The 17642-nt window shown below is 51.9% G+C and overlaps 1 protein-coding gene across 3 annotated transcripts in view; it reads right to left on the bottom strand.

The window, feature by feature from the left end:
* The window catches only part of PTPRE (protein tyrosine phosphatase receptor type E), a 95131-nt gene that overhangs the window by 38119 nt on the left and 39370 nt on the right, over window positions 1-17642 (bottom strand). For all 3 annotated transcript variants that reach the window (XM_029245515.1, XM_029245513.1, XM_029245514.1), the window contains exon 2: window positions 2716-2834. In XM_029245515.1, the coding sequence (XP_029101348.1) occupies window positions 2716-2827 (112 nt within the window). In that variant the 5' untranslated portion in view covers window positions 2828-2834. The remainder of the gene's footprint in view (window positions 1-2715; window positions 2835-17642) is intronic.

Below are 17642 nucleotides of genomic sequence, written 5' to 3'. Positions count from 1 at the left end.
GTAAGTACCCCGGTGGTCCACTCGGAGCAGCCTTCTCCCCAAATCTCCTCCAATTCTATGCAGCCAATGCTCCAAGTCAGGTGTGCATGGATGTTCGTGCAAATTTATGCCCATGCACGCCTGAGAAGTGTGCACACGTGTGTGTCGGCTTACATGGAATCTGGTCCTGGAATTTGAAAGGCGGGGGCTGCCGTGTGAGTCCTGACCTCAGTCATGCACCTGCACGCTTAAACTTGTGCAGCTCGCCCGCTGTGCTGGACGGCCCTGTGAGGTGAGGGTGGGCAGCAGGGGGTGGGGAGGCCCCTTGGTTCCCCCCTCAGCCCTAAAGAGTTCTGTGTAAGGCCTTGACGAAGGGACCCCCCCCCTTCTGGGGTCCCCTCTTGTAGTAAGGGGGGGTACTGGATGATGTTCCTCCAATGCGGATCTGCCCTGCCTTGGGGGTCCCTGGGGGAGGGAAGAGTTGGGGCAGGGGTGGGAGAGAAGAGGAGGGAGGGGAAGAAGGTGGCAGAGCAGCTGTGTTCTGGTTGGGGGGCGGGGGGTGGGTGGGCAAGGTCCCTGCAGGACCCGCTGTTTACCAGCAGAGGGCACTTTAAAAGTCTGCTCCCACCCTGTACCTCGTGCGTTTTGCTGGGTTCTGGTCGATCGGAGCAACACAGGGATCCAGGCCTGCTGCAAAATGTTCAGACCAAACACAGAACAGTCATGGGCAAGAGCCATCCCTTCTTGTTCCCAGAGTTACACGCTGTTAAACCCACGGGGTGTATCTGCCCTGACATTTTCCCTACACGTTTACATTCATAAACCTACAGGTTCGCTGATAACTGGAGTCCTAACGACTCTCTCATCACATCTAAGACTCCACGGATCGTAAGATGTGCTATTACTTTATGAACCACTAAGAAAGGAAAAAAGATATTAAGGCACACTTCAGTGATGTGAAATGTGGGGAAAAAAAAAAACAGATGAAATACGGTATCTGGCAGCTCTGCGACTTGCCTTTCTTGGGTCGTCTGTCTTGGAGAGTTTCAGTGTCAGCACACAGGAGCCTCTTCATTTTGTTTAACTGCCCCTTGAATTTCCACTTTTTGGATAAACCAAGATTGGGATGGACACTTAGGTTGTTTCCAACTTTTTGGCTTTTACCTACAATTCTGCAGCTCATGTCGATACCTTTGTGTATCTCACAAGGGTTTCTGTAGGCGAGCTCCTGGAAGTGGACCCTTTGTATTCTGTCCACACACGTTAAACTGTAATCGAAACTGCAAGTTGCCAATGTTTCCACCTTCTACACTCACCTGGAGTGTACGATGGAGCCTATCTCTCCCAGATATTAGTAATTCTTTGAATTTCTGTCAATCTGATAAGTAAAATAATACTAGTTAAATTTGCATTTCCCTAATTTCTAGACGGTTAGGCGCCTTTTCATGATTCACAAACATACTTAATTAGATATTCATATTTTGCCCGGTCAAATTTTTTACCGTTTTCCTACTGTCTTTTTTTGTTTCTTGTTAATGTTTAGGAATCTTCATATAATCCGGACAATAACATTCTGCTCTACAATTTGTAGATATTTACCTCCAACCACGTGTGTAAAATAATGTCTCCTGATGACCATTTAATACATTTTGTTCAGTGAGCAAATGAAATGATTTCCGGTTATTTTGGAACACACTGGCAAAGCGCTGTGATCATCCCAAATGATGCTTCATCCTTCTTTTGGGGAACAGATGAAGTTTCAAAGGGCACCTCACAGGGTCGGTCAGGTGTCCTCCGGAATTCTAGGCCACAGGAGCCCATCTACTCACATAACAGGGGCCCTGAGCCAGATGATTTCCCTCTTGGAAGTGACCAGAAGCCACTGCCAAGCCTGCAGAGGCTGCAACAGGTGACTTCCACATTCGTTCTGGTGGGCACCAGGTCACACAACCGTCCCGCTTCCTGTAAGGACACCTGACAGCCACAGCCAGTTATCAGCCAAGCATTTTATTTTTAGGTGAACCCAGGAGTGGGGAGCCCGTCTGGTCACCTCGCATGTTTCTGAGATCCACCCATATTGTCTCATGTATCAGGCATTCCTTTTCCTTTTCTCCTTTTTAACTTTCAAAGTATAAAAATAGTGAGAGACTAGAGTAATGAACCCCCGCGTATCTGCCCCCTGACATTCTTGGATCAACTGTGTGCGTCTGTGGCCGGCCCCGCTACGTATTCTTTTCCAAGTCACTCCTAGATATCTTGTCGTTTCAGCTGTCAACATTCAAGTATGCGTCTCTAAAAGGTACGGACTCATTTTTTAAAATAAACCTGACTGCTATACCAATCTCTCGCCCCACAGTATGAATTTCTTAATGAATGGCATCAACTATCACAGCAGCGTTTAAATATCCCCCACTGACTCATCCATGTTTGTTCAGGGCTGGTTTGAGTTGGGTTCAGCACAACGGAGGCCATCCTGCCCTCCGTCCCACCAAGCTGACACGGACTCTCAGCCCAGGGCAGGGGTGGGAGCTTATGTCCGCTGCCTCCCGAGTGCTCAGCTTTGCTCCAGTCAAATACGGAGCAACTGCTCTCCTAGCCAGCCTGCCCTACAGACGTGCAGGGTCAGAAGCACACTTCCCACTCACCTGCCCATCACCCCACAAGGCCATCAGGAGGCGGGGCAGTGGGCAGTGCGGGCAGGAGGGCAGGGAGGAAGAGGCGGGGGGGGGCCCTTACCTGCGGTCGTGGAGGTCCAGTTGCTCTGCGCGGTGGTGGTCTCGTTGCCCTTGAAAGCCTTGGCGAGGGGCAGGCTAACACCGGCCAGCAGGAGCGGACAGAAGGGCTCCATGGCAACCCTGGAAGAGGCAGAACGGGCTCAGAGGGCTCGCCCACCACCCACCTGGGGATGGCCAGCCTCCACCGAGGCGGGAAACTCAGGGAAGACACAGAGGACTCAGGAAGAAAAACAGTGGGCCGGGGATGGGGGTGACAGTGGGGACCCTTTGGGAGCGTGGCTTTGTCAGTCTGCGGTAGGGGGGGGAGGTCTTGTACTGGCACGATTTCTACCTGCACTTGGGAAGTAGCCCCACCTTAGAACAAGCCAGGTTAGTAGCGCCATAACTACCCGCAGGTTATAAAAGCTCCTGCTGTTCAGGTTACTTTCCTTTTTTGTTTGTTTGTCTGTTTCGGGAGGGAGAGAAGAGGCCAAGGACGTGGAGGTGCCGGGGAGAACAAACTCTTAAAACATCACGAGGTCTGGGATTCTGAGAGGCAGCTTCACAGACCCTGCAAGAGGCCCGGTCACCTTGGCTTGAGAATTGCCAACGACAGTAACTTGTTGAACGTGTAGGAACATTTCGCTGTGCCCGTGCTGACACGGTGGAGCATTTCCGTGTTGCATCACAGCAGCCCAGAGATGCATCAGCGCCCTCGGTTACGTAGCCTGTGGTCACAGGGCTGGGGGCTGGAAGGGGGGGTCCAGCCACCTGCACAGGGTCCCCCTTTGCTGTCCCTCAGCCACAACCACAACTACACCCCGGCCCTTATTCCGGGTGCCGGCCTTGAGTACCTCCTACCAGAGCTACAGGAAAAGGTCCCCGAAAAACTCTAGCCCCTGGCCGTCCACCTGTCCCACACTCCGGAGCCTGATTAACTGTCGTGAAGCTCAGCTCAGTCCCCTGCCTCGTGAGGTGTGAACAGTGACTTGGGGATGAAGAGCTGGCGTCATGTCACTGCTCCTCTGAGCCAAGCACTTTGCCGGCAGCTTTCCTAGATCATCCCGCGTAATCTTCACGACTCAGGGCTGATATCAGGCCTTGCATCTGGACTCTGCTCCGGTCTGAGCTCTCAGGGGAAGCAGAGGGAAGCCCCCTCCTGGAGGAGGGGTCATGGTCAGCTCATCTCTGACAGACCCACTTGGGCACCTCGGGGATGGGGGAAAGTATTTATTGGGTGGATGGGCAGACGTGCTGGGCAAACCCAGACTGCAACGCGGCTCGACAGAGAAAAAGGCTCTTTCGCCCAGGAGACCTGCAGGCGGTCACCTGGGACCCCCTACTCAGCGCTCCGTTTTGGCAAAGACACCACAAATCCTTGGGAATCGTGATAGTGATTGGTGGTATAGAAACCCCTCCCGAGGGCTCCCTGCAGCTGAAGGTGGGCAGTGGCACCTGCCGGGTGGGATCTGGTGCTAATGATGTAGGCGTGTCCTCCCTCCTGGACGCCCTCCTCCGTTTCCATCCACGAGCCCTGTCCACAGTCAGCCTGGGCGCCCGGCCCTACAGATGGCACTTTCCTGCAAGAAGCCTCCCTCGGGTATACGAATGGACCAAAGCCAAGAAACACTTGTAATTAGAGAAGGCTCTGAATGAACGCAAAAAACCCAATCATTTTCTAGCAATCACCACTATTAAAATGAAACCACTCTGAGCACATTATGACAATTATCCCAGAACAACTACCACAGTCACGATCAACACTTTTAGTTCCTTCTTCTTTTTTGTTTCCAAAATATATTTTAGATTTACTAAGTGAGCCATACATGCAAAATAGCTCCCGCTCTGTGAGCACCTATTGTGTGCTACACCCTTTCTATGGGTATCACCCTCACAGAAATCCCTCCAGGACGGAGCAACTGAGGCCCCACGGGGGAGCTGGTCCATATCCAGTCCAGAGGAAACTCAGGAGCCGCTATTCCAATCCTGGGCCGCTGGAGACAAAAGCCCTCAACCCCTGACAGGCACTCTGCATACGCTGCATTAAAAAGTTGTTATTGAGCACTGTTATGATACTCTTAATATATGGATAAAGAAGACGTAGTACATATATACAATGGGATATTACTCCTTCCTAGAACGAAATAAGGCCATTTGCAGAAACATGGATGGACCTAGAGATTATCACATTAAGTGAAGTAAGTCAGACAGAGAAAGACAAACACCACATGACGTCACTTATATGCGGCACCTAACAAAATGATACAAACGGACTTATTACAAAAGAGAAACAGACTCACAGACATAAAAAAACAAACTCGTGGTTACCAAAGGGGATAGTGGAGGTGGGGAGGGATAAATTAGGAATTTGGGATTAGCAGATACACACCACTATATGTAAAACAGGTAAACAACAAGGACCTACTGTAGAGCACAGGGAACTCTACCCAATATCTTGTAATATCCTATAATGGAAAAGGATCTGAAAAAAGTGTATGTAAAATATACAAATATAAAAATATAATATACATAAAACTGAATCTCATATATATAAGAATATATATATATAACTGAATCACTTTACTGAACTTTGCTGTACACTTGAAACTAACACAATATTGGAAATTAACTATACTTCAATAAAAATGAGAAAAGGAAATGAGATCACTAAAAAAATATATTTGAGTAAATTGTAGTGTAATTGATTAGAAGGTATTAATTGGTTTAATACAACCCAGAGAGGCAGAATTCCTAGGTGGAACATTTTTCTCTTCCATGCATTAATTTAAAAACCCTCCTTTCCAAATGTTCAACGATCTAAAGAGAGGCCAGACAAGACCAGCTTATCAGGAATCAGACACCATGAGCTCTGCAAGGGCCTCTGGAGCAGCAGGTGATTTGCCTGGTGTGACCAGCAGAGGGCACTAAACGTTGCAGAATTCAAACCCAGCCCACCACCTAGAGTCCCTTAATCATAGCACTTAAGAGGCCAATGACAGCTTGCCACAGTCCCTGGCCATTCACCCTCAAAGGGTTTGCACAAGCTACCCGATAAACACAGGCACGAATCAGTACAAAAATAATGCTTCAAACAGTAATTAAATCTATACTGACTTTGAGTGATTTGTATTTAATCAGTGCTTGTGTGCTCACCAAATGTGAAGTACTGTGGGGCATAAAGCACGTTGCTCTCCAAAACTGAGATGATCAAAACAGATGATTTCCAACAAAGCAGACTTTATTTTTACACCCTTCAAAAGTCAGCCAGCTACACATTTGATTAAAATTGTCTTTTTCTAAACCCCATTTGATGCCTTTTCAATACTATTCTTTAGGAAATGGCTCTGGGGCAGGCAGCCCGCTTGGTCCTGGAGATGCAAAGATGAATACAGACCTGTCCCTGCCCTAAAGCAGCCCTCCTGAGCTGGAAGGACGAGTGGGAAACAGCTACCCCTGAGACACCCACTCTCACGCTCTGGAGACGTGAGGCCACAGCACCAAGAAAGGAAGATGGGGGCGGTGATTCACCTGGGAGGTCACCGAGGCTCCCCAGGGGTGGAGGGCTAAGCGGTCCCTCCAGGACACAGAGGGGGCGGACAGGGGCTTGAGGGAGACGACAGCACGACCTACTGTCCAGACAGCGGACGGTTTGTTCCGCTGGACTTCTGGTACGTGAAGGTATAGCAGGGATGAGCGAGGCAGAAAGATGGGGCTGAGTTGAGAAGGCCCTTGAGCGCCATGGTAAAGCGTTTGGTTTGGTATTAAAGGCTCATTTTCCATCAACAACCTAGACTATCAGAGCCCCCTCACAGTACAGTGTTTAGGACTCGGTGCTTTCCATGTTGGGGCCCAGGTTCAGTCCGTGGTTGGGGAACTAAGATCCCACAAGCCTGGAGGTACAGCCAAAAATAAATAAATAAAACCCCCCAAAACCAAAACAACCCCCGCCGAAAACCTACATTATTAGAACCACTGGGGGCATTAAACAAAGATGCCAATTCCTGGGCCTAACTCCAGATTCCAGTTGTTGGAAATCCAAATATATGGGCAGTGATGGGTTTTACATAGACTGAAGCTGAAAACCTTGGCTCTGAGCAATGAACCGCCATGGAAGTTTCGAGTGACTGGAAGCCATCAGGAGCCACTGTTAAGATGGGGAGGGAATCGGGGGGTGATGCAGCCTTTGCTGCCCCAGGATGGTCCTGGAGCATGGGCTTCACCTGGGAGCTGGTTAGGAATGCAGGATCCCAGGTCCCACCCAGACCTCTCACCCTCTCGGAAGGTCCCTAGGTGGTTCCTATGTGCGTTACAATTTGAGATGTGCTGGTCTAGGCAATAGATGGAGTAGGTCTGGACTAAAGCAGGACCATGGGAATGGAAGGGAGGCAGCATGTGAGGGGGGTTTCAAGGGTGTAATCCACGTGGATGGTAATCAGCTAGACGTGGTGAAGAGTCGGGTGTCAGAGGTGCTGGGATTTCCATATTGGGAGGTGGATGGGAGGGGACATCATTCATCAGCTGAGACGGGGGAGTGGGTCCCCGCTTTGGGGGGCTCCTATGACGTGTGACAGGCTAGCTGAGCTTCTGAGATAAAGTTCCTCCCCCACCCTCACCGAAATCCCACGGGAAATGTCCTGCTGTCCTTGCAGCGGGATGACAAGTTGTATTTCAGGGGGCTGTGGGCCATCCTAGTGGAGACCACCAAGAGGAGGGGGGTCTGGGGATTGGCTGGAAGGGAGAGGTGGGCTTGAGTTCACTCCAAGGGTAAGTGGGAGACAGGTGAGGATTGGGGTGCTTGGCTTAGGGACGGGAAGGGGAACTGGGCGGGAGACCGGGCAGTGGCAGCTGGGGGACAGAAGGAGGACAGAAGCAGATGGAGGTGGAACCAGAGCAGGAGAGGGCTTCTCCCGCCCCCTGCCCACTCCCCCCCAGCCCTGGCTCACAAGCTTCCCCTCATGCGCGACCCCATCTCTCCTTTCCCTTGACTTGTCCCATCAGCTTCTGAGGTCCAGCAAGTCTGAGACCGACGCTTGCTCCCTGGGGTCCTACCACCCGGTGTGAGTTACAGTCATTTGGGTGTTGGGTGACCCAAGCAGACCAGGTACTGTCCCAGCCACCCCAGACGATTGGGATCTTCAGCGCTTTGAGGGCTGGCGCCTTCCCTGAGCCGGTGTCTTTGAGGAGGGGCTGCCTGGCTGACCCCTCCTGCCCAGCGGGGCCTGGAAGTGCCCTTTCCAAGTAGCCCTGGGTGTCCTGGCAGACTGAACCAGACTGCCCCCTGCGTCCCCAAGAGGGTAGTGTTTTCCTTCTGCAGCTCCAGCCCCTCCCAGGTGGTTCTTCTGTTCTCGATTACGTTGATAAAACAGACGAGGCTCCTTCACCGAGGAGCAGACGAGGATTTGGGAGCCATCATGCTCGAGATATAAAGCCATTGCACTTAGAGCCCTCAGAATGGGCGCCGTATACTTTCTCATCCAAATCAGGACCCTTTTGAGAGTGAAGGAGGGGCTAAAACAACTAAAGCTATATGCTTTCTAAAATAATTATTGAAGAGCATTTTGGTCTTATTAAAATGGGAAACTATTAAGGAGTTCTGTTCAAAAACTATTTTTAAAACTTAAGAAAAAATTCTAGATGACAAAATTAACGTATCAATGCACATTACAGCAATATTTGGGGGGAAAAACCTTTTTATATTGTCTTTATGAAAATAAAATAAGAACATGAACAGAATATTTATTCTCAGTACATGTTCACCTGCTCCAATAAATTTCTTAGCCTTGTCTGTTCTTAGTATGTTTCACTTTTAATATATTCTTCAATATCCTTAATATTTACATTTCTTCATGAAATTGCCTGTAATTTTTTTCAAAATAGCATCTTGTGAGCTCTCATCACTGCATTTGTTTATCCCTTCCTTGCTTTTGTAGGAATTTTAATGTCTTCCTGTTCATAAACTATGTTTTTAATACTTGTAATTCTATAAAAGTCTCAAAGCTGAGAGTTTTTGTTTTGTTCTGTGGTTGTGTTTTTTGGTGTTCTGTTTGTTGATGGCTACTATTAAATATTTCCAACTAATTTATAACAGAATGAAACCAACATTTAGGGCCTCATTTAGAGAAAAGTTCACCATCTTTGGACACTCAGATTGATTTACAAAGTAATTCTTTGACAGCCTAAACATTTCTGAAATATGATGCTGAATAGAGAAGGAAGAGTGCATGCTATAAGCCAAAGTATTTTAGAAAATTCAACATTGGCTTCATTACCATACATTTTTAGTTCAATTACTCTTGTAGTTATCACCATTTATAAAGTCTGACATCTACAGCTTCTATTTTAACGGACAGAACATCCCGTTGGTTTGGACACAATTATGAATTATTTGTACACCACAATCAATTCTGAGGGTGATACACTTACCACAAACGTTTATATTATCCTACAAAACAAATAACTGTATCATAGATGTTGAATTCTTTCATCAAATTTGCAGTAACATCAGCAATCATGTCAGGTGCTTATCTTTGACGGAGCAAATTTTCAAGTTGTGGCTGGATTCCGTGAAATGGAAAAACCACTGAACTAAGATTGGAATTAACTGATTTTCTGTTTGAAAATCACTATTTGACAATGACTCTGATCTCAAACTGGCCTCGTTTGATGGTTTGTGAGGATCGTCTGCTATGGGAGCATTAACACCTATCACTTCACCTTCGGTAAGTGCACAATGACACTTGGAGCTGAAAACAGGCAAAATTAACGAAGAAGAGCCGTTTGATCTAAATGAAAAGTCATGCTTTGCGGAGCACTACGTCCTGCATCTTCCATCCATTATCCTCAGGCACAGAGCTCCTAAGACAGCTGCTAAGTAGAGGCTGACGCAGCAGTGCCTTGGGACTCAGGGAAAGGGTAGTGATGAATGGGTCTCCACTGACCCTCCACTCAGCAGTGTAGATGACAGAGGAGAAGGTGGCCAACTCCAAGGGCCGGGTGACCCCCGCTGGGTGAACCTCAGACCACGCTGCTTCCACCCACCTGGGATGAGACATGGAGATGCCTACAGACAGGGATGGGTGGGCTAAACCTCGGTGGCTAGGTTTACACACACGTCTGATTTCAAAGGCATGAGTTTACTGGCTCGTTGTGTGAACCCTGTAAACCTGCAACGGTCTGTTGGGCTGATTATTTGTTCATTCGTTCTTTCCTCTTTCAGTGATATTTACCAAGTCGACTGTTTGCCAAAGTCTGGAGAGACAACGGAACAAATCGAGCACCGCCTTTGCCTCCCTCAGAGCTCGTGTTTCAGCAGGAGACAGGAAATAACTAAATAATGACAATGCAACTCTGACGTGCCAGGAGGGGGCCACACACGGTGAGGTGGCAGCACCTGGCGGGGACACCTACCCTGTGCAGGGAGGTCTGAAAAGCCGCCTGAGGAGAGGGGTGTCTTCTCAATGAGGAGTCAACCGGTCCACGGTGGGAAGTGGGAGGAGGAAGCAGGGGGGCCCCCCCATGCAGAGAACGTGGTCCTTAGGAAGCCCCAGGACCTGCCCAGGATAAGGAAGCCCGAGGGTCTCTCCTGGCAACGCTGAGGAGGGTTACCTTAAAGACATCCAGGAAAAGCTTTCCAGCAGGACTGTAGTAAAGCTCACTCCACTGGGCAGAATGACTCCTACCCCGGGGCTTCCTGAGGGCGGAGCTGCTCTCATGCGTGCGTCCATCTGGCACAGGGGAGATGCTCAGGGAACGTGGTGGAAGGAAATAAACCCCTCAGGCAAAGCAGAGCAGGTTCCTGTCCATCTTCTACTGGGACTGAAGGCCCAGCTGCGTTTAGTGTCTCTCTGTCTCTGTATCTCTGTTGCTCTCACCCTCTCTCTCTTTCTCTCCTCTCCCGCCCCCACCGGATGAAGGTCTTTGCCAGGCCACGTCACCTCTCTGACCTTCCTTCCCAATTAGTAAAACAAGAGGATCCAATGAGATAATAACTGTGAGTGAATTGTTAACTCATCGGCCTGGGCTGGTTATTAGAACTACTGGGGCACCACGCGTGCTGCAGGGAGACTTTAAACTCAGCCAAGTGACTGCTACTATCTCCCGAGAAGACCTCTGCCCCATCACTCCCCCTGGAAGCAGCCAGGGCAGTGGGCACAGCCTGGGGCGCAGCTGCTATTTCCACGACAAAGCCCGCTGGCGCGGAGCCTGGATGCTCACTCAGTCTGTGGTCAAGAGCGTCTGTGGAGGTCGTGCCCTCCTGGGATGATCTTTGTCGAGGGAGATAAGCTCCCTGTTGTCCCACAAAAGAACCATTTCTCTGCAAACAAGCTTCAGAAACAGCTTGGACAGATCCGGCTGTTGCCACACTGATGCCCAGGAACCACCAATGCACGTAGGTGGGGCAAGGTGCCGGCAGCCCCTGAGCCCAAGTGCGTGCGCCCAGCCCGGCTGTGCAGGGCCCTTAGCCAGCCCATAATCAGAGTCCAAAGTCGGCCCCAACCCGGACACATGGCCCTTCTCGCTTGTCCCCCTGGGCTTTAGTGACGGGTCCCTCAGCTGTGCTGGGAGCTGCAGGCCAGGAGCAGAAGCAGTGCGAGCCTCCTCCAGCTAGGCACAGCCCATGCCCCTTGTCACCTGCCCAGGTGGGGCAGAGCCAGGGCCAAGGGCACTGTGTCCCCTGCTCCCCAATCTTTCCTGGGGAACGCCGGTCACAGTGACCTTCAGAGGCAGCTGGAGAAAGGAGAAGTGGAAGAGCTCAGGGTGGGCGACTCCACCTGCTCAGGCGGTGGGCTCAGGTCCCAGGGTGGCTGCGTGTGTCCTCCCGGGGCGAGGCCTCCAGGCTCCACAGAGACCCCCCCACCCACCCAACCCTGGCCCGGAGGCAGGCAGAGCCGTGCAGATCCTTCATCTAACTGCAGACAGAAACGGTTCCTCACCTCCCCTGAGCACCGTGGCTTAGAACGTCTGCCACCCGCCCTCTCTGGAAGGTTCTGAGGATAATGGATGAGACAGGCTGGGGAAGCTCAGTGCTCTCTAGGAACCCAACCCATGCTCCTCTGGTCTCCAGAGCAGAGGCAAGCTGCCAGGGCCCTGGCCAAAGTCGGACGGAACCACCCGATGGCCTCCCTCTGCCTGCCCGGCTCTCCCTGCGGGAGGCTCGGGGTACACATGCCCTTTGCCCCCAGGCCTCTTGGCCTCTTCGCTCCTGCCGGACGAAGTCAGGCCCCTCGGCAGCCTCCCGCTGCTGTCACCCCCCGCCATCTCAGCCGGCCAGGTCTGCCCGACTGGAGGGGGCGTCTCTGGCGCAGGCGAGGGGCTCTCTCTACAGCTGCTTATCCAGGCCCTCAGTGGAGGGCAAGCGGAAGGAGAAAGGCCAGCCATCGGCCCCTCTCCGGTGACCCCAAACTGCTTTACATACCCTTCAACGCCACGTGTGCACCAAGCCTGGCGGGTTGTATGCGCGGATGGAGAGTTTCACACGCTCCCAGGCCTGCAGTTATGCACACGCTGCCCGCACCCTTCCGGGCGAGGGAGCAAAGCGAAGGCCAGGAGGACGAGCCTTCTGCCTGCTGACGAATCCCGAGGGCAGAAAGGCAGCTTCAACCAGGATGATCACACATGGTACCTCAATGATCCCAGAAAGCCAACAAGCACTGCTGTTCACCTATAGTCGGGGTTACTACTCGACACCCGTGGGGTGCGGGTCGGTGAGAGATGAACCTGGGGCTCCGGGCATCCCTCCTTCCCTCAGGCCCCTGAGAAAGGACTGTGCTTGGAAAACCACCGCCAGGAGCACAGACAGACAGCGGGTTTCCTCAGCTGCTCGCCTGGGAAACAGGACAGGGCAGCACCAGTTTTCTGAAATGACCCCTAATAAGACAAGTCAAGCCCTTTCTGCCTGCCGGGCACAGAGCTGAGCCCCTCCCAGCCTCCTGATAAACCCTTGAGAAAGCAGGGACCGCTACGAGCCTTGGGGCCTTGATTACCTAGGTATCTGGTACCTGATCCCACCACGTCTGTCTTCTAGAAAATCAGGACAATATTACCCACGGGGCAAAATTATTACTTTTCTATGCATTGGGGAAGAATAAAAAGAAGAAGAAAGATGTATTTTCACGGTAAAGGAGAAACAAGCCCAGACCTTTCCCAAGCTTCAGGGGTGAATATACTTACACATGAGAGATTCCAAAAGCAATTGTAAGACCCCCTGAAGCAGGAAAATGTGCAGACTCAGCAAGTTCCCCCTGTATCCACAGCCATCCCGCCTTTTCAGAGAAGGCTTTGCTTGTTAAAAAGGAAAAGATGCAAAAGGGTGCTTTTCATCATAGCCGGTGGAGGTTGGGACTTAATTGCCTTTGGACAAAGGCAACTGCACAGGTCTAAATGTCAAACCGTTGAAACATCATTAAAAGGAGACTCTAGCAAGGAAGCCCATGTGTTAGGAGAGGAAAAGGGGGAAGACAGCCAGGGGGAAATGAAGGAGGCAAGCCTGGGCAGTTCGGCCAGGCAGGGCCTGCGTCGCCCGTCGTGTCCCCCAGGGTCCCCTCGTCTGAGCCTCCCCTGACAGCCGCCCAGAGAGGCAGGCGCCACCTCTGCCTTGGACAGACAAGGACAAGGGAGGTCAGAGGGTGAGTTGCTGGCCACCACCCAGGCTGTCAGGGCAGAGAGCACTGGGGGAATGAGGGTGCCCTGTCCGCAGCCTGAGGCACATCCTGGGCTCAGCGAATCCCCGAGACAAGAGAACTAGAGAACTCAGCTCAAGGAGAGGCTGGGTCCTGAGTGAGAGGACGCAGCGTGGGGAGACGGGTGTGAGGAAAGCAGACGTCACAGCCACCGTTAGGTGACGTTACTTGGCCTCGGAATAATGGATACCACAGTCTTTTACCAAATTTGAGGCCACGAGTTCTCAATCCATTAGGAAAAATGGCCCTTCCGCAGAGCTAACTAAATTCTCTCCCTTTTAATTGGGGGAAATATTGATACAATAAAATCAGCTGATGTAATAGCATCTGAAAATGTATCCTGCCATTTGATGACAAAGTGATATGTTTAGGAGACAGAGTGCTGCCTGCTTTTAGGAGCAGAAGGGGCCTCTCTGCTCTCCACTATCTAAGGTTTGCGTCAAGCTCACCGAGGTCCACGGGCCTCACAAAGAAAAGTAGATCCTGAAAACTGCGAGCAATGAGCACGTCGACCTATCGTCCAAACTCTCTGCGTGGTTACTTTCCATCACTATCCTCAGGGGAATGGCTGGAGGGACTTTGAGAGCTCTCACCTCAGAGAGGAGATGGGCCGTGTGTTTAATTCAAGGACAAGTGAGTCCTCGAAATGGAGCCCGGATGGACGGGTGTGGGTCAGCCCTCAGACATGGCCCCATCGGCTCTGGGCTTGGGCCACGCGTGCTGTCTCTGAGGTTCTCCGGGGCTCTCTGCTGTCTGGCAGGAAGGTCTCTGAGCAGAGCCATCCTGGACCAGTGGGGGTGAGAAGTGAGGGCAGCTCGAGTCTGTGCAGCCTCCCACCTCCCAAGGCCTCGGCGGTCAGCCTGGAGGGCAGCTTACAGCGTCCCAACCAGGCCGGTTCTAACCACAAACGGCAGAGACATGAAGACACTTGGTGTGTGGGAAACAGTGGGGCCAGAGCCGGAAAGGAAGTTGCCCTCCCCTGTGAACACCACGGGGACAGGCCCAGGGGACAGGCCCAGGCTGGCCATCCCAGCTCCCAGAGGCCCTCAGTCCCCACGCCCGGCGCGGGACTCTGGCACTCGCCCGCTCCCACGGGGCGCACACGCTCGTGTACTGCACGGCACGTGGGGCTCGGCTTTCCCCCCGCAGGCCTCTTCCTCCCCACTTCTCCGTGCTCCCGAAGGGCAGCTTCCAAAGTGTAAAGATGCGTTATGAGGCTGCGGGCAGCGTGGGCAGGTGAGAGGTTTGTCGCAGGTGCAGGGAGGTGGCGCTGGGGATGCTGAGTTGCAAAAGGAGCGTGCAGAGCTGCGGGCACCCTGCTGCGTGGGGTGTTCCCTATCACTAAGGCTAGAGCAAAGCAGTCTGCCGACCTTTCCACCCTTGGGAGTTTTGGGGGCTTTCCTTGCCGGGGCCCCTCGATTCCCACCCCTGTCTGTAAACACACACCCACCTGCAGCCCATTCATGCCCAACCCAGAGTTCACGATTTACCACCACTGGGGAAGCCCAGAGAACTCACGGCCACAGGGCAGGTGAGAGGCACCCCCTGCAGGCCGGCACACTCCAAATCCAGGCAAAGGGCACATGTTGCCGTGAGTGGGACATGCCACAGCAGAGGGACAGCAGGCCGGCTGCAACGCAGCAACTTACTTTTACATATTTTATCTGCGAGGCCCTTTGGCTAAATGATGGGTCCGGTACGATGAGTAATTCAGGGCCGCTGGGACTGCTCGTCATGAGCGGGCAGTGACACAGCCACGCTGGATGGTTTCCAGCTTTAAAAGCCTTGCATACGGGAGAGGATAGGGTCCTGATGTCTCGGTGGAGCTCGGTGTGTCTGGAAGACAGCAGCATCCATGCAAGGAATGGGAAGGATCGGAAATGCGTGCCCAGAAAGACTGGAGAAATACTTGGGAAGCAGGGCTGCCAGATAAAACACGGAGCACCCAGATATCAGTACGTCCCAAATATTTCACGGGGATACTTATACTGAGAGTCATCCGCTGTTTACTGGGAACTCACATTTCGCTGGGCTTCCTTTGGCTGGTTTTAATTTGCTATATCTGGTTCCCCTATCAGAGGGTGTCAGGGTCGTGGTCTGTAACTCGCTGGAAGGAGGGGCGTATAGCCCAGAGAACAGAGAGGAGTTCTATGGAGAAAGTGACCTTGGGGAGGAGCTGGCTTGGAGGAGCGGCGGGACAGTGCCTTCAGGGTCAAGTTTGCAGCCCTGTGGACCACCCGGCAGGTCACGTCCATCAGGCAGGTGTGACGCTCCGAGGGGGTTCTGGCTGGAGGTGGAGCTTGGGAGCTGCCAGCAGGCAGGTGACCTTGGCAATGGCTGAAGGACCTGAGAAAAGCAAAAGTGAAAGAAGAAATGGGGCATGGGGTGAACACTGGGACCACTGACGCCTAGAGGCTCCCGGAGAAAAGAAAGTCAAACAGACTAGGAAGGAAGAGTCAGACAGATCTGGGAGAACCAGGGGACAGGCAAAGGAAGGGCTGATCGCTGCGAGGCCGTGGGAACTGGCAGGGCTGGCCCCTGGGCCCCAAGACCTGCCCGCCAGGGTGCGCAAGTCCTTCCTCCGTGGTAGCTGTGACCCTGCAGTGCAGGGCTGTTGACGTCCTTTCTCCTCCAGTGGTCACGGCAATGGAGATTTCCACGTGTCCAGTTTGGGAGTTAGTCTGCCGTAACACTGACTTTCACTCTCCTTTAGAAAACTACAGCACAAGCTCAGATCATTCACCTAACAGGTCAGATTTTCCAGATTCTGGGTCTCACTGAAGTCCTGGCAATTCAGACCCTTCCAGACATGGGGCCGGAAACTGCGCTACACCAACGCTAGTGATGAACATGGTCACGAGTAAGTGCATCTCTGGCCAGTCCTTGGTCCTGAGCTCCCCTGGCCCAGCCCAGGCAGACGCGGACAAGGGCAGCCCCAGACCCTCAGCTGAGATTCCCTGGGAATGTGGGAGTTTTCCCAGCAGAACTGGGAGTTTTGTTACAAACATCACAGGCTTGGTTTGAGGACTGTCTAAAGTAGAAGTCTCAACATGAAATCCTCTCTGTTTAGTAAAGTCAGTAGAATTTATCATGGTGATTGGACTTGGATCTTTCACCACTCAGCTTTTTCCTAAAAAGTAGGTAATTTGTCCTCCATGGCAGGGCAGAGGGTACATGACATTTACTTTAATCTCTCTCTTGTCCTCATGTCACGTTCTTCTCTTGTGTTCATGAGATTGGGGGCTCAAAGGAGACCAGGTGTGCAGGAGCTGCCTGTAAATGGGCACTGATTGCTCAGGTACACAGGGCGAGGCTGCGTGGACAGGCTCAGGTCTACAGGGAACGTGCAGGCACAGGGCGCACAGGACCCGGCTTCCACGCCCAAGTTGGCTCCTGTAAACTGAACTTTACATGATTCGAGAACAAGATTTGATTTGTTGGATGAACGGGTACATTCTGGAAGAAGAGGGTGTACAGTGTGGGGGAATACGAGCCCTGGAAGTTCAACCTCTGCCCAAATGTGACTGGTCTCTTGGAAACTTTCAGTTATTAGATTCAGGGGGAGAAAGCAGGTGGCTGTGGATGGATGTCTCAGTTTACTTGTCTGGAAAGTGGGGCAATAAACCTACGTTACTCCATCCTCAGCTGGCCATGTGCTGAGCTTACCTCCTTAGTGCGAGGCTTAGAACCTGGAGAAGGCATTTCCCTGAGCAAAGCAGGGGCCCGTCAAAGGAACGGACAGAGGATCCCAAGCAAAGTGTCCGCACTGGGAATTCCACCAAATCTCCTACTGCTGATGCTGATACAGCAACAGCGAGTGGCAGCTGCTCTTCAAAGAATTCAGGAAGTCCATTAAGTCTAAGAGTAAAAGGTCCTTTATAACGCATCTCTGTGCTTTATTTTATACGCACTGCTGAAGACCTGTGTGCACACTTGTGGACTATAGGCTGAAATGGATTTCATCAAAGAATTCTGAAAAATCACAAGGACGACGTAAAGCCCCTGTGTATCTGAACCTCCCATGTACTGGTCCACACTGAATTCCCTGCCTGCCCAACTGAACAGGGCCTGATACTTGGGGCAGATCAGCACAGCGAGGGGCTGAGGACATGGCAGCACTCTTCCCTGGCCACTAGGAAGGACCCGTAAGAACACAGGCGTGTCTGTAAGTCTGTTAGGGGATAATTTCAATTTCCTGCAGAAGTTGCAAGTTCCAATTATGCAACGTGCCCTCTGTGAAGAAAAAGTGAAGAGCTTCTTCTGTAAGAAT

This window comes from Monodon monoceros, unplaced genomic scaffold (assembly GCF_005190385.1).
Source record: "Monodon monoceros isolate NGI ecotype Baffin Bay Population unplaced genomic scaffold, NGI_Narwhal_1 Super_Scaffold_4, whole genome shotgun sequence".
Lineage (NCBI taxonomy): Eukaryota > Metazoa > Chordata > Mammalia > Artiodactyla > Monodontidae > Monodon > Monodon monoceros.
This window is presented reverse-complemented; position numbering and strand designations above follow the sequence as displayed.